The sequence below is a fragment of the Oratosquilla oratoria genome, chromosome 39 (genome assembly GCF_046742065.1).
Source record: "Oratosquilla oratoria isolate Oo_2021 chromosome 39, ASM4674206v1, whole genome shotgun sequence".
Lineage (NCBI taxonomy): Eukaryota > Metazoa > Arthropoda > Malacostraca > Stomatopoda > Squillidae > Oratosquilla > Oratosquilla oratoria.
Window position 1 is genome coordinate 8,642,890 of NC_134815.1, and position 17,500 is coordinate 8,660,389.

General features: G+C 39.7%; 1 protein-coding gene across 1 annotated transcript in view; it reads left to right on the top strand.

The window, feature by feature from the left end:
* The window catches only part of LOC143020142 (uncharacterized), a 127,682-nt gene that overhangs the window by 105,211 nt on the left and 4,971 nt on the right, over positions 1-17,500 (top strand). Inside the window, exons 7-8 of the mRNA XM_076176299.1 lie at positions 11,214-11,367; positions 15,181-15,286. Coding sequence (XP_076032414.1) covers positions 11,214-11,367; positions 15,181-15,286 — 260 coding nt within the window. The remainder of the gene's footprint in view (positions 1-11,213; positions 11,368-15,180; positions 15,287-17,500) is intronic.

A 17,500-nucleotide genomic window follows, 5' to 3' on the forward strand; every position in this document is an offset into this window, starting at 1 on the left:
TCACATTTAGCAATTTCCTAAAATACTCTTCCTATGTTTCTCTTACTGTCGTCTCTTCCACCATCATCTCTTCATCTTAACTTTTTACATTTTCATCTCTACTTGATTTGCCTCTTCTTCCTCTCTTAATTTCCTTCCAAAATATATTTTTATCGATTTCAAGTTTTCCTGTCATACTCTTACCCCATTTCACATCTGCTCTCCTCTTTGCCTCCTTTATCTCAGGCTTTACTTATTTTCTTTTTTCTTAGAACCTTTCATATTATTCTCTCGTCCTATTTTGCAACCAATCTGTGAAAGCTCGTTTCTCCTCTTCTACAGTACAACCTTTGCTTTATCTTCCCACCACTCACTATCCTTCCTTCTATTTCCTTTCATCATCCTTGTTCCACACACCAACATTGCACTCCATGTGATTCCCTCCTTGAACCATTCCCATTCCTCTTCCACTCTTAGTTCTACCCTATCCTTCATTCCCTTCTACTCCCCTCTCAGCTTCTTCTTGTACTCCTCTTCATTCTCATTTAAGTAGTTTACTCTAACTGCCTCCCTACCTTCTGTCCTTTTCCTGTTTTTCCATGTATCCTCCACTCTCAACTTACCTTCCACCAAAAAAATATCTGATATTCCTACACTCTCTCCCCTTAGAACATGTATATCCAAAACTCTTCCTACTCTTCTCCTGGTTACCACTTTATAGTACATTAAAGCACTATCTACCACCCCTCCATATACCACCCTTCCTCATGTATACTTATGCTTGAATTTCTTCCTAAACACTGTATTTGCTATCATCAACTATCTAGACACATCACCATCATCTCTCCACTCCGATTTTTCCTGGAACTCCACACTTCCCAACAACTCCGACTATTGGTTCATTTCCTACTCTAGCATAAAGATCTCCCAACACCACTACACTGATATTTCTCCCTAACCCCTCTATGCACTCATTTAAATCTATCCAAAAAGCCTCCCTTTCCTCTACACTCTTCTCACTACCAGGCTCATATGCACTTATAAAAACCCACATCTCCTTCCCAGTTTCATCTTCATCCACATTAACCTTGAAGAAACCTCCTTCCACTCCACCACACGTTTACCTATCTCTTCACTTACTATTATAGCCACCACATCTCTCCCTCGTCCTCTCTTCACTCCTGTAGTCAACCATATTCATCAGCGAGAGAGGAGCCAATGAACTGTGTCTGTGGGAGAAAGACCATGACTCCTTTCACCACACACTTCCACGAGGATGGAGGTTGTTAAAAAAAAAAGTAGTTGTAGTAGTAGCAGTAGCAGTAGTAGTAATAGTAGTTATAGTAATGATAGTAAAAGTAGTAATGATAATAGTAATAATACTATTAATAATTGTAATTGTAGTAATAATGATAGTATATTATAAATAGCAGAGGGAGGGGGACAATATCCCCCCTTGCCTAACTTCAGTCACTAACTCAAACGAATCATTATCCATATCTCTACATTTCACTACTTTCACATTTCTATAAATATTTTCGGTGGCTCTTATTAATTTTGAATTTATATTACATTCTTCCATTTTTAGTACTCTTCATTGTTTTGTTTTTGGCACTATTAAAAGCCTTTTTCGTATCTATGAAGGCTATGTATCCATCTCGATTCCATTCCCGGGTTTTTTCAAACTAATTTAAGGGCAAACACGGTGCATTGTTCTTTGGTTTGGTCTAAAACCATGTTGCCATTCTCCTATCTTATCCTCTACAAGTTTTCTTGTATATGCCCCCCTTTTTAATATAAAGGAACTATGGCTGTCTTAACCCCATAGAATGATATTTTACCTTGATTCTCATCCAGGTCCCTCATTCATGTCCCTCACTCAAGCTATTCCATGTTCTCCAAAGGTTGACAGTATCTCCGCCATGATCCTATCTTCCCCAGGTGCCCTGCCATTTTTCATCATTTTTAAAGCGTTTCTGACACTCTCCGCTGTTAATTCCCAACAGTCTTCTTCATGATCTTCCTCCTCCTCACAATGTTCTTTCTCCATAAAAAACGTTCAATAAGTTCTGAAAATATTCCTTCTATATGTTTGCGATCTTAGTTGGATCTATTAAAAGTTCCTCTCCTTGTGCATCTTTGATTGCATATGCTGGTGGTGCTGATGCGTCCCTATAATTTCTGGCCATGCTGCATATCACTTTTCTAGTTCCTCCTACATTCTCTGGTAAACAATTTCCAATTTTATTCCATCCTTCCTCTTTTGTAGTTTTCTTATTATGTACTGCTGATTTATTTTATGTATGTTTCCCTGTGTTCTTGGCATCTTGCTTTCATTTCTACATTAACTGCTTCTTTGACCTGGTCATTACACTTTGCTGTATTACTTTTCTTTGTACCACCTATTATATTAATTCCTATAATCCCTTCCGCTGCTCTGTTCACACACTAAACTTCATAATTTTTTCTATTCCCCCCCCATTATCCCTCTCTATAGCAGTCACTGTATCCTGGAACAGATTTCCTTTTTCAGATTGTCTAAAAATAACTCTTTTTTTCTGTGGTTTAGTTCTTTTAATCCGGAATTTTGTGAGTAACGGTCTGTGAGCTGAATAAAAAATAAGCGATAGTAATGATTTTTACTCTTTCATCAACTTAATCTCTCAACTCTCTGTCCACTCCCACTCTCCTTCTCACCTCATCGTTTCTCACTCTATCCAGCCTAATAACCCCTACTATACTTCTCAGGCATTTCATCTCAAATACATTTCCTCTCATACTCTCTTATGTTCCATGTTTCTGCCCCATACAGTGCTGTCGGCACAATCACCGCTTCATACAATCTCCTTTTAGCATCCATTCCCAAATGTCTATTTCTCACTACAGTTTTTAATCCACCAAGGTATTAAGTTCCTTCTCTCAATCTATATTCCACCTCCACCTCCACTCTTCTCTTTCGGCCACATTCGCACCCAAGTATCTAAAACTATCCACTTCCTCCGGTCTCTCTCCATTAATACTCATTTCCAATTTGCTGCCACATTCTCCCCTTGTACACCTCATCACTTTACATTTACCCACATTTATCTTCAACCTCCTTCTTTCCCACACCCTCCCAAACTCTGTCACTAACTTTCTTAATCACTTCTCTGATCCTGCTACAAGCGCAATGTCGCCAGCAAACGTCAGTTGGCTTATCTCTCACTTTTGTCAATTTTCTTTAACCATCTCCAATCCCCGGTCCACTGCCCTTGCATTTACCTCTCGCACCACCCCATCCATGTATAAATTGAACAGCCAAGGCAACATAACACATCTCTAGCAAAGTCCCACCTTTACCTCAAACCACTCACTCTCTACATTTCTAATTCTAATACAGGCTCTACTACTCGTGTAAAAACTCGACTGCTCTTAACAACTTTCCTCCTATGTTATATATCTGCAATACCTCCTACAGTGCCTTTATGTCCACCCTATCATAAGCCTTTTCCAAATATATAAAGGCCCTAAAAACATCCTTATCTTTTCTTAAAGCTTTCTCACATATCTGTCTTACCTCAAAAATCTGATCTACGCAACCCTTACCTGTCCTAAACCCACACTGTTCCTCACCAATTACTTCCTCTCTTCCTCTCCTAATCCTCTCAATCAAACCCCTCCCATAAGCCTTTCCAACTACACTCAACAAACTGATTCCTCTGAAAATACTACAGTCACACTTGTCCCCTTTTCCCTTGTAAAGTGGAACTATACAGGCACTCCTTCAATCCTCTGGTACTCTACCTTTTTTAGACAAACATTAAATAACCTCACCAGCCAGTCTACTATCACTGTACCTCCCTTTTTAGACACTTCTCATGACATCCATCCAGCCCAGGTTCCTTACTTGCTCTCATCGTCTTAATAACTGTTTTCACCTCATCTTTCCTTATTTATCCTCCATTTTCCTTATTCATCACTGCTATTTTCTTAACGCCTTTCCCTCCCTATCCTCCTTCACATTTAGCAATTTCCTAAAATACTCTTCCTATGTTTCTCTTACTGTCGTCTCTTCCACCATCATCTCTTCATCTTAACTTTTTACATTTTCATCTCTACTTGATTTGCCTCTTCTTCCTCTCTTAATTTCCTTCCAAAATATATTTTTATCAATTTCAAGTTTTCCTGTCATACTCTTACCCCATTTCACATCTGCTCTCCTCTTTGCCTCCTTTATCTCAGGCTTTACTTATTTTCTTTTTTCTTAGAACCTTTCATATTATTCTCTCGTCCTATTTTGCAACCAATCTGTGAAAGCTCGTTTCTCCTCTTCTACAGTACAACCTTTGCTTTATCTTCCCACCACTCACTATCCTTCCTTCTGTTTCCTTCCATCATCCTTGTTCCACACACCAACATTGCACTCCATGTGATTCCCTCCTTGAACCATTCCCATTCCTCTTCCACTCTTAGTTCTACCCTATCCTTCATTCCCTTCTACTCCCCTCTCAGCTTCTTCTTGTACTCCTCTTCATTCTCATTTAAGTAGTTTACTCTAACTGCCTCCCTACCTTCTGTCCTTTTCCTGTTTTTCCATGTATCCTCCACTCTCAACTTACCTTCCACCAAAAAAATATCTGATATTCCTACACTCTCTCCCCTTAGAACATGTATATCCAAAACTCTTCCTACTCTTCTCCTGGTTACCACTTTATAGTACATTAAAGCACTATCTACCACCCCTCCATATACCACCCTTCCTCATGTATACTTATGCTTGAATTTCTTCCTAAACACTGTATTTGCTATCATCAACTATCTAGACACATCACCATCATCTCTCCACTCCGATTTTTCCTGGAACTCCACACTTCCCAACAACTCCGTCTATTGGTTCATTTCCTACTCTAGCATAAAGATCTCCCAACACCACTACACTGACATTTCTCCCTAACCCCTCTATGCACTCATTTAAATCTATCCAAAAAGCCTCCCTTTCCTCTACACTCTTCTCACTACCAGGCTCATATGCACTTATAAAAACCCACATCTCCTTCCCAGTTTCATCTTCATCCACATTAACCTTGAAGAAACCTCCTTCCACTCCACCACACGTTTACCTATCTCTTCACTTACTATTATAGCCACCACATCTCTCCCTCGTCCTCTCTTCACTCCTGTAGTCAACCATATTCATCAGCGAGAGAGGGGCCAATGAACTGTGTCTGTGGGAGAAAGACCATGACTCCTTTCACCACACACTTCCACGAGGATGGAGGTTGTTAAAAAAAAAGTAGTTGTAGTAGTAGCAGTAGCAGTAGTAGTAATAGTAGTTATAGTAATGATAGTAAAAGTAGTAATGATAATAGTAATAATACTATTAATAATTGTAATTGTAGTAATAATGATAGTATATTATAAATAGCAGAGGGAGGGGGACAATATCCCCCCTTGCCTAACTTCAGTCACTAACTCAAACGAATCATTATCCATATCTCTACATTTCACTACTTTCACATTTCTATAAATATTTTCGGTGGCTCTTATTAATTTTGAATTTATATTACATTCTTCCATTTTTAGTACTTTTCATAGTTTTGTTTTTGGCACTATTAAAAGCCTTTTTCGTATCTATGAAGGCTATGTATCCATCTCGATTCCATTCCCGGGTTTTTTCAAACTAATTTAAGGGCAAACACGGTGCATTGTTCTTTGGTTTGGTCTAAAACCATGTTGCCATTCTCCTATTTCATCCTGTACAAGTTTTCTTGTATATGCCCCCTTTTTAATATACAGGAACTATGGCTGTCTTAACCCCATAGAATGATATTTTACCTTGATTCTCATCCAGGTCCCTCATTCATGTCCCTCACTCAAGCTATTCCATGTTCTCCAAAGGTTGACAGTATCTCCGCCATGATCCTATCTTCCCCAGGTGCCCTGCCATTTTTCATCATTTTTAAAGCGTTTCTGACACTCTCCGCTGTTAATTCCCAACAGTCTTCTTCATGATCTTCCTCCTCCTCACAATGTTCTTTCTCCATAAAAAACGTTCAATAAGTTCTGAAAATATTCCTTCTATATGTTTGCGATCTTAGTTGGATCTATTAAAAGTTCCTCTCCTTGTGCATCTTTGATTGCATATGCTGGTGGTGCTGATGCGTCCCTATAATTTCTGGCCATGCTGCATATCACTTTTCTAGTTCCTCCTACATCCTCTGGTAAACAATTTCCAATTCTATTCCATCCTTCCTCTTTTGTAGTTTTCTTATTATGTACTGCTGATTTATTTTATGTGTGTTTCCCTGTGTTCTTGGCATCTTGCTTTCATTTCTACATTAACTGCTTCTTTGACCTGGTCATTACACTTTGCTGTACTACTTTTCTTTGTACCACCTATTATATTAATTCCTATAATCCCTTCCGCTGCTCTGTTCACACACTAAACTTCATAATTTTTTCTATTCCCCCCATTATCCCTCTCTATAGCAGTCACTGTATCCTGGAACAGATTTCCTTTTTCAGATTGTCTAAAAATAACTCTTTTTTTCTGTGGTTTAGTTCTTTTAATCCGGAATTTTGTGAGTAACGGTCTGTGAGCTGAATAAAAAATAAGCGATAGTAATGATTTTACGACACTGGACGTATTTCTATTCTTAGTAACCGTCATATCTATTAATGACTTATCCATTTATGACTTTCTTGATGCTTACATGTTCATAATTGCCATTCATTAGTAACTAAAAAAAATCCAGTAATCTATCTCCTTCCATGTTCCTATCCCTAATGCTAAAAGCACCAAACACATTTCAGAACCCTAGTCTTTTTGTTCCTACATGAGCATTAAGATTTCCTATGATAATACAGTTTTCTTTGCACTTCAACTTACCAAGTGATTCTTATAATTCATTATGAAAAGTTTTTCGTTTCATCAGCTGGTCTTCCATGTTGTAGGGCATATACTGTACTTGTTCCAAACTTATCTGTGTTTTGCCTATCTTTAGTGATATGCTCATCATTCTTTTTTATCTGTAATCTATCTGCACCACCTCTCTACCAGAATTGGTGTCATAAAGAATCAAGCTCAGTGTTTTGCCTCCCTCCCCAGAAATTCCGTTCACATTCCAGGTGTAATGTTTCTTTTCCTTGCCCTAATTTTTATTTTGCACTGCCGGTATTCTAAGTCTACCATAAACCCTACCATAAACCCTACCATGTCTTCATACTTGTTACTAAAAGCGAAACATTAACAATGGCAAATCTAAGTCTGGAAAAATTTCAATGGTCATGTCCGTTCCGTGTTATTTGGTTCATTATCAGGTGTGTCCGTCTGTTTGAGGGTGTATAAAAAAAAAAAAAAAAAAAAAAAAAAAAAAAAAAAAAAAAAAAAAAAAAAAAAAAAAAAAAAAAAAAAAAAAAAAAAAAAAACACCAGGACAAAATTCCCCTGTACGCGCCCCCCAGATAAACTCATGTACCAAACACCCCGGACTGTAAGAGGCGGGTAGAAAATCTAGTAGAAAGGGGGGTAGAAGACGGGTGTTACATTTTATGGTTTAGGTGTTTATAAATTCACGTACCTCTTTGTGTAGCTAATAAAATTCATATGTATAAACAATGGCCGGGAGCTCGAATGAATTGCTAACTTGGTATTATTTGTGACCTGAGATATGCAGAAATTCGAGATTGTTTAAGTAAACAATATTGCCATATAGACTTGTAACAACGAATCTGATTGGTGAAAGGGTGGAGGAGAAAATTCAATTGGTTCACGATTGTAAGATCACGCCCTTTGGGGAGGATCTTAAATATAAGATTAAAGTTCACTGGATTAAAGAAATCACTGCAAAGCTCACGTAAGTTCTTGCATACATGCTCTCGGGGGATTTCTTTGGAGCACGCTGTATAAGAAGTAACTGAAGAAAGATATAGCAGAAGTCTACACTTTAATTCTCCTAGACAGAAAATATAGTAAACTGAAAGAAATAAGACTAGAAACGAAAAAAATATAGCTAACAGTCTAAAACTTGACAAAGTGGAAAGATTGGAGGCAACAGGGCCTACCAACTAAAATATGTGATGTGCCATATCCATAAGTAAGGAGGACCGCAAGGTCGACAAGAGTCGCCAGGAGTGACAGTGGAGAAAGGTGGGTGAAATTTGGTGGCAGCGGTGGAATTTGCCTACACTGCGTGGTCTTCTATGTTGATTGTAGTTCGTTCGATAAATTCTGTGTTGCACCAGTCTCTTCACACACGAAAGCACGAATCTTGCACTAAATTCTTTAGGTGTAGCCTTCTTCAGTAGTGTGCGCTAAGTCACGTGCCCTGGGTTGCGTGCGTTGGGTTGCGTCCCTGGATACCACCAACTCTCACCCACCTTTCTCCATTTTTAGTCCCTTTTAAATCATCTACATGTCTAACTAACACTTCCCTAGTTTCTAAATGTAAGATCTTGTATTTTATTTTCACCTGCAAAATCAATTAATCAGTATTTCAAGTCTTCTCACTAACATAAACTCTACCATTTCTTCATACTTGTCTCTTAAAGCTAAACATTTACAGTGGCAAATCTAAGTCTAGAAAAATTTCGATGGTCATGTCCGTTCTGTGTTATTTGGTTCATCATCACGTGTCGGTCTGTTTGAGGGTGGGTAGGAAAAAAAAAAAAATCCCCAGACAAGAATATCCTGGACAAAACACCCCTAGACAAATACCCACGTACGAACACCCCCGGACAAATCACCCCCTAATTTTTACCTGGGTGGTTATCAGTGAAAGCATATTGTAGATGTAGAAAAGAATAAAACGCAGGGAAAACAGTATTAACTACGTAACAATTACCACTTGACACTAAGCATGATGATGTATTTAACAACACCACCATTTCATTACCATCACCAGCATATCACCATCACATCAGACCACCACCACCACCACCACCAACACCATCATCATCATCATCATCATCATCATCATCATCATCATCATCATCATCATCATCATCATCATCATCATCATCATCATCATCATCATCATCATCATCATCATCATCATCATCATCATCTTCATCATCATTATCATCATCACCACCACTACCACCACCACCACCATCGCATCACCTAACGCCACATCACATCACGATTATCATCACCATGTAGCTTGTGGTACTCTACATTTAGAATTGGTTGTGAAAGAAACTCGGGCGGAGTTCTTGGCTATAATTCTTCAAGTTTAGATGTAACTAAAAAATACACGGTAAGCTTCCACCAAAGCTCGGAGGGTTGCCAGAAACCTAATATGTACATATGTAGAGTTGCCATGTCATAGGAAATATTAAAAAGGTTTAATTGCTTGGCTTGAGCGACTATTGTATGTCGAGAACATGAGGCCTTTTGACCCGCACAGCTTCAATTGTTGTCTAGAAGGAGCGAGGGCCGTGTGCGCAGGCGTTAGGGCGTCGTTTGACCCGAGATGCAGCGATTTCATTGTTCAAAGTATAGGGCTTGACCCGAGATGCCGATAATTTATTGTCGTCAAACGGGCGTAGTCGGAAAGGTCGGTTGGCTTGGTCACTGAACAATGAATGTCCCTAGGGAGACGGTAGTTTTCGTCGACAGTACCACTTTGCAGCATATGAGTACGTGCGCTCGTGTGCATGCTAGTCATCGAAGGGAGATGCAGCTATGAAGAAGATAGCAACCATAAACATCATCACCACATCATCACACCACCACATCACCACTATCACCATCGATGGTAATCGAAATAGATATATTAGGAAGTTCTTTGTCCAGCCTGACATGATTTCTTTGGAACTAATACTTTGTTCTTTGTCCAGCCTGACATGATTTCTTTGGAACTAATAATTTGTTACTTTCCGGATAGTCTGTTGCTCCTTTTCGGTTACAGACATTCCAATTGTATTAAGCAGTCACTCCTCGTCAAGGTTACAAAGTCCCTTGCTCTGGTATGTGAAGATCCAGATATGCACACACAAACACACATACACATACATAAAACTATACACGGGAACACACACACACACACACACACACACACACACACACACACACACACACACACACACACACACACACACACACACACACACACACACACACACACACACACACACACACACACACACACACACACACACACACACACACACACACACACACACACACACACACACACACACACACACACACACACACACACACACACACACACACACACACACACACACACACACACACACACACACACACACACACACAGACTCTAACTCATGGGCTAGGCGTTAGATGCACAAGCAAGTTGTGAGCTTGCATCAAACGTTAAGAGGGAGCGTCTCTCCTGGAGCATAGACTAGATCCTGCCAAGATTGTGATCTTGTGTACTAGGCCAAAGAGGGAAAGAACTGACCACCAAATTGATTGAAAGTGGTCCATTAAGTATGCACAAGAGGGCTCGACTGTTATTGTTATTTTATCATAATAGTAATTACAACCAATAGACTGACTGGGTAAGATCAAACTAGTATTCAAATCTAGTTGTGGGTTCAGGAGGTATTGCTGAATCAGCCCTCATCGAAGAGGGCCCTAACTTTGACATTTCTAAAGGACACTGGTCTCCAGACATAATCTCACTTTTGGTGGTGCGATTTCTGGTTAGTAATTACAGTATCTTCCACCTGCGAGAACAGTGTATGAAGGAGTCATTGTGCTCGCTACACTGAATGAAACAGTCTTGGAATTCAAATTAGGCAAAAGGAAAGTGTCTAAAAGTGTTTGAGATCAAGTGTTTTATAAGTTTGGTGGAAGTTAGAAGGAAGGAAAATGATATGGAAATGAGGTGGAGAGTGTAGGTGGAGCGAGAGGTGGAAGGTAAGATGGTTCAAAGAAAATATAATGAGAATCATGAGTGAAGCAGAAATGGATGAAGTTAGTGTTGCCTCTGCTCTGATCCTCTGCATGGAACATTCACTGGATAAATCTTACGCAGGCAATACTGTAACGACTTCAGCGAGATCCCTATTGATCAGAGAAGTGCGGCATTTTGTGATGATTTCCACTCCAAAAAAGTGATCATTTTTAATTTCTACTTACTCTTCCTCCTACTGCCATCATAAGAACATTTTTTGCCACTTCTATTCCCTTTTTTGACCATTGTACTGTTCCCAAAGATAGAAGCACTGGCTATTGGCGATGAAATAGTTATACTAACACTCTGCATTGTTTTTCCCGAACAGATGTGGTTCCCCATGAATGCTTGGAGACAGAATTCGAGTGTGCGCCGAACAGCTGCATCGAGATCCATTATTTGTGCGACGGGGAAGAAGACTGTCAAAATGGAGCCGATGAACAGAACTGCGGAAATATGACGTGCCCCACCAACACCTTTAGGTACGCTAATGCTCTTTAGAACCTCTCTCTCTCTCTCTCTCTCTCTCTCTCTCTCTCTCTCTCTCTCTCTCTCTCTCTCTCTTTTTCTTTTTTTTAAGATAAGCATCCATGTTTCCTCCTTGGTGATATATCCAGGGTTTAGTTTTCATCGTCGTATTTCTCTTCAGAGTGGTAACAGTGCCACTCTGTAGAGACCATGTGATAATAAGTTTGCTGTATACCCTGATATTTCTATATGAATGTGTTCCTCTGACCGACTCTTCGTATGAATATGATTAAATACCTTGGTCACGGTGATATAATGTATGTATTTCTGCTAAGATATATTTCAAGTGGCAGATACCTTCATGAAGTCTCGATCTGTCGAAACGTCCAAGTTTGCATTCGTGGCGTATCTGCATGAAATGGCCTATCTTTTGAACGAATGAACTTTGCCAACTATGTAACCGTGCCAAAAGTGTTGATTCCCTTAGTATGGTAATTCACTCCATAATTTTGTTTTAGTAAACGCCAATTAGTCTTGTTCTATTTTGGGACGACAAATTGAAGGCCTTATTTTATTTTTTTACTTTTTTATTTCTATTTTTTCCAGCGATAATGTTCAATCTACTGGAGACACATAATTGTGTTTTGCTTTCTTCATTGACCTGGTTCATCAATCATCAATTCACCATCATCATCATCCAATGGGTGCATACGCCAGGGAGTGCGTTGCTTTACTCACGCGTCAGACCCAGTCCCTACGGTCTCTCCTAGTAAATCTCCATGCCACCACCTTTCCCACTCCAAATAACTCGGTGGACATCCCCTTTGTCTCTCTTCCATCGAGGATTTTCTCTTTTAAAGGCAACCCTATGAGTAGGATCAACACCAGGGAAACCTACCACATGCCCACATAGCCGGAGCTGACTTTCACGACTTATGGTGTTAACTGTCCTTGACTGAGTTTCACATTACAATCTCTTGTTTGATACGAAGTCATTCCAGCGATAACCCATAGATCGGTCATACGAGCTCTGAGCACTCTTCCGGGAGGGAAATAGCTGTCGATCACGAGTCCAACACGTGATCCAAAGACCAAGGTAAAAGGTGAATCACACGATTCTTCGAAGGCACTTAGTACTAAGGACATCGAGACTACTTTTCAAGTCAGCATTTAGTGCCCATGTCTCACAGCTGTACAGTAAGACAGAGAGCATAAGTGACCTGAGGATTTGAATCTTAGACCTCCTGCATAAATAGCGACAAAGCTATACTATACTCTGCTTGAGTGAGTCCATAACACCATGAGCAATGCCAATCTTTCGAAATACTTCCTGACATGACCAATCACTGTTGTGCAATACACTATCAAGGTATTTGGAGCGTTTCAAGACCTCGATGTCCTCGCCACATGCATGGACATACTGAACTGTGTCATTCAGTAACCCCCCAAATGCTTGGACCTTGATGTTGGTCCAGGAGAGTTGAAGTCCAAGCGGTCTCACCTCTCTGTGCAGTGACTCAAGTTTTGCACCCAGGAACTCCAACGACTCTGCAAGAAGAACAGCATCATCAGCAAACGCAGGGTCAGCGACCTTGGGGTTACCAATAGATGCTCCACAGAACACAAGACAGATGAAAATATATATAAAGAAATCATAAACAAGAACATACAGACAACAGACCCCGAAAAACAAATCCAACCCATCATCTACTACAATACCAAGAAAACAGCCCAATTGATTATCCATAACCAACCCACCATCCCCCCCCCCAAAAAAAAAAAAATACAGAAAGACCACGTTGTATACCAATACAAATGCAATAGTGAGGCGTGTGTATATCACACCTACATTGGTATGACAACAACAATACTAACACGACGCTTGACATGCCACCTGTCCAACGGATCAATCAAGTCACACTACATCTCCCATAACAAAACACTAACAAGAAAAGACCTAGACAACAATACAACAATCATAGACAGGGAATCGGATCCCCATAGGCTGCTGTGCCTGGAGGCCATATACATAGAAAGTAACTATCTTGGAATCAATATCAACGTCAAAGACCTTCAAGCTTTACCCTCCATGAAGAGACTGAACCCAGACAGATCCATTATAAGCACTTACACTACCTAACCGGGGTGCCATATCGACTTAGACGTTGGCCACCAAGGGACTCCATTCCTGTCCGCACATGGCTCTTCTTAACAAGATGGCATTTATTATTTCTTCTCCTACAGACGTCCTTAATCCGTCTACATATCTTATGTGTGGTCTTCCTCTTGCCCTCTTTCCTTCTATTTTTCCTGTGCACGTATGTTCTAAGTGTTGTTTTCTCATGACGTGTCCTACAAAGTGTAACTGTCTTTTCCTGATAGTTGTTATTATCTCCCTCTGTGTTCCTATTTGCTGCACTATTTCTTCGTTTGGTTTAGATTCTGTACATGAAATTTTCAGCATCCTTCTCCAAATCCACATTTCTACTGCTTTTATCCTGTCCTGCATTTGTTTACTAATTGTCCAAGTTTCACATCCATATGATAATATTGACCAAGTGTAACATTTTACAAATCTTTTTCTTGTTCTCATGTTAATTTAATTTCTTTACTAAGAACAAAACATGGATAGAACATGGATAGTCGGAAAAAAAAAAAAAAAAAAAATCTACCAAATTAATAATTACCCAATCAGAAATTATTATTTTTTTAATATAAACTCTGTGCTTAGATTATTGAAACGTGTAACTTCCAATTTCATATTTTTCTGTTTTTATCCATGGCTTCAGTTTAAAGTAACTGTACCTATTTGTGTAAAAAGAAAAGTACCTACCTTTACTATACCCTAAGTTCCTCTCTTAGGGATAAGGCAGTAATAAACATTTGTTTCTTAACGATCTTAGTAGGAAATTCATATATTTATTCTGAATAAATAAGAAGGGCATACTGGTTCATCCATCCGTGCACGTAAACATAAACACACACACACACACACACACACACACACACACACACACACACACACACACACACACACACACACACACACACACACACACACACACACACACACACACACACACACACACACACACACACACACACACACACACACACACACACACACACACACACACACACACACACACACACACACACACACTCACACACACACACAAACACACACACACACACACACATTATTAATTCATGTAATATTTTTGGATGAAGGAACAGGAAAGTTGCGTATTATGGGACAATGTAAAGTCATAATTGACCATTGGAAACAAAGACGGAACCCTACGACCATAGTTCTTATCCTGCATACTACAGCTAGAAATACTCACATACTAAGTGAAAAATCCTGCTTATTTCAGTTTATCTACAAAGTCACTGTTTTTACCTTCCTTTATATTCAACAACTCTTGTAACTGCAATTATAGATATTAAATTTTCACTGTATTTTACGGAATCCATATCGATTCAAGCTGTCGCCAAGCTGAGAAATTTCTGGAAAGCAAAAAGGTTAAAATCATGTAAAGCGTATTTTAATTAACCTTTACGCCTCCTTTTTATTTTATATCAATTTTAGCTACCACCAGTGATTTTATTTAAACAAGGGAAACCATTTATGCTGCTTAAGAGTTTGGACTATTTTGAGTAACCACATCGACCCGATGTCACCCCTTACAATTCTCGATCTGATGAATCATAAAATAATTGATTCAGCTCAGGAACGGACCACGGGCTGAGAAAGTGAAAAAAGTGTATTTCAGTGTTCTGAATGAATACAACTTAGTCACGTGGCTTTATTCTCCCTTTGTCAGGTGCAACGATGGGAAGTGTGTGGATCTTCGCTGGCGCTGTGACGGGGATCCGGACTGCTTCGGTGTTGGCGAGGATGAACTTGATTGTCCAGATGGGAACCAACAGGTAGTTAGAAGCCTCTTAATTAAATGCGTTAGAGCACGTTTTCGAACGTATTCGAATGCACTTTTAATCTGGTTCGAGTCTGGCTGCGCATAAGTATTTGCACATGCGTGCATGCATCGTTACATTTATGATTTTCTACTTGCTTGTCAATATATTCATCGGTTTGACTAAACAGCGGCATAAACACACACACACACACACACACACACACACACACACACACACACACACACACACACACACACACACACACACACACACACACACACACACACACACACACACACACACACACACACACACACACACACACACACACACACACACACACACACACACACACACACACACACACACACACACACACACATATATATATATATATATTTACATATATATATATATATATATATATATATATATATATATATATATATATGTATATATATATATATATATATATATATATATATATATATATATATACACGTGGAAGTAGACTGTAGACTGAGAGAGGCGAGTAAATGCCTTTGGAGATTAAAAAGTGTAATGAGAAATAGACATTTGGGAATGGACGATAAGGAAGATCGTGTAAAGAAGTGATTGTGCCGACAGCACTGTATGAGGCAGAAACATAGAATATAAGAGAGGACGAGTTTAAATGTGTTTGAGGTGAAATGCCTGAGAAGTATGGTAGAGGTTACTAGGCTGGATAGAATGAGAAACGAGGAGGTGAGGAGGAAAGCGGGGGTGTAAAGGGAGTTTGTAGATAGGGTTAATGAAAGAGTATTGGGGTGGCTTGGACATATGGAAAAAAATTAGTGCAGAAAGATTAATGAAAGGTGTGGAAGGCAGAGTTGAAAGGAGTCAACATGAGGGGGCGACCAAGGATGAGATGGATGGATGGGGTAAAAGGGGCATTGGGAAGGAGGGGAATGTCTATCGAGGAAGGAAGAGAGAAGACAGAGGATAGGGGTGAATGGTGAATGGTTGTGTGTGGGTGATGTTATGATGCATGGAAGGGAGTGGGTTGGGGATGGGAGTGGAGAGAGTGTGTGAATGATATTTTGACGTAACCCAAAGGGATTTCTTCCCATCTTCTCTTTTTCTGCATGAGGAAACGGGGAGGGAGGTCGCCGATTAAATGGAGCTGCTTTGCTGTGGATGTGCTGTGTCTTGCTACGTTGCTTCTGACTGAGGATAGTGGGCGAGATGCAGGGATGACCCGTCATCCAGGAGGTGCCAAGAAAAGAGGGAGGGGTGGTGAATGGGAGTGGAGTACGTGGGGGTGAAATGGGTGGGAGTGCATTTATGCCTTTGTTTTTGGCTATCTCTCATGGAAGGAGGAGAAAACCGTTGGTATATGTATGTATGCATATATATATATATATATATATATATATATATATATATATAAATATATATATACATATATATGTATATATATGTATATATATGATATATATATATGTGTATACACACACACACACACACACACACACACACACACACACACACACACACACACACACACACACACACACACACACATCTACATATATGAGAGAAATTCGCTAGTAACAGCGACATCAATCCGATAATTTTTATGACAGTCGCATGCAGGATTTGAACCTATGAAGGTGATCTTACGGGTGGCCGATAGCAGTGGGTTCGAATCCTGCATGCGACTGTCATAAAAATTATCGGATTGATGTCGCTGTTACTAGCGAATTTCTCTCATAGTTACAATGGCGAAAAGCGTGAAAGGGATTTGTTCCGATCCTTGCCTCTTGCCAACTGGTGCACTTGGGCCTTGTGTTAATCAGGAATTGGGGTCACAGATTAGTGATCTTTCCTATCCTCGGGAATCAGTTCGATTCCAGGTTTCAAGGCTTTTAAGTGTCTGTTGGTGTAGTGGGCTAAGGCTCTGTGAAGGTGATCTTACGGGTGGCCGATAGCAGTGGGTTCGAATCCTGCATGCGACTGTCATAAAATTATATATACACATGTATATGTATATGTATATGAGTGGTAGGGTGGTGAGATAAACACCAAGAATCGTTGAAGTTTTAATTACTGACGTTCCACTCTTAGCAGAGCTTCATTAGAGTGTACAAACATGGTCAGAAAATCAACAATTTATACCTCACATCATTCCGTGTTCTTTCCTTAACCCACCCCATTCCTTCCTCTCGTACCCTTCAATTCCCGTAG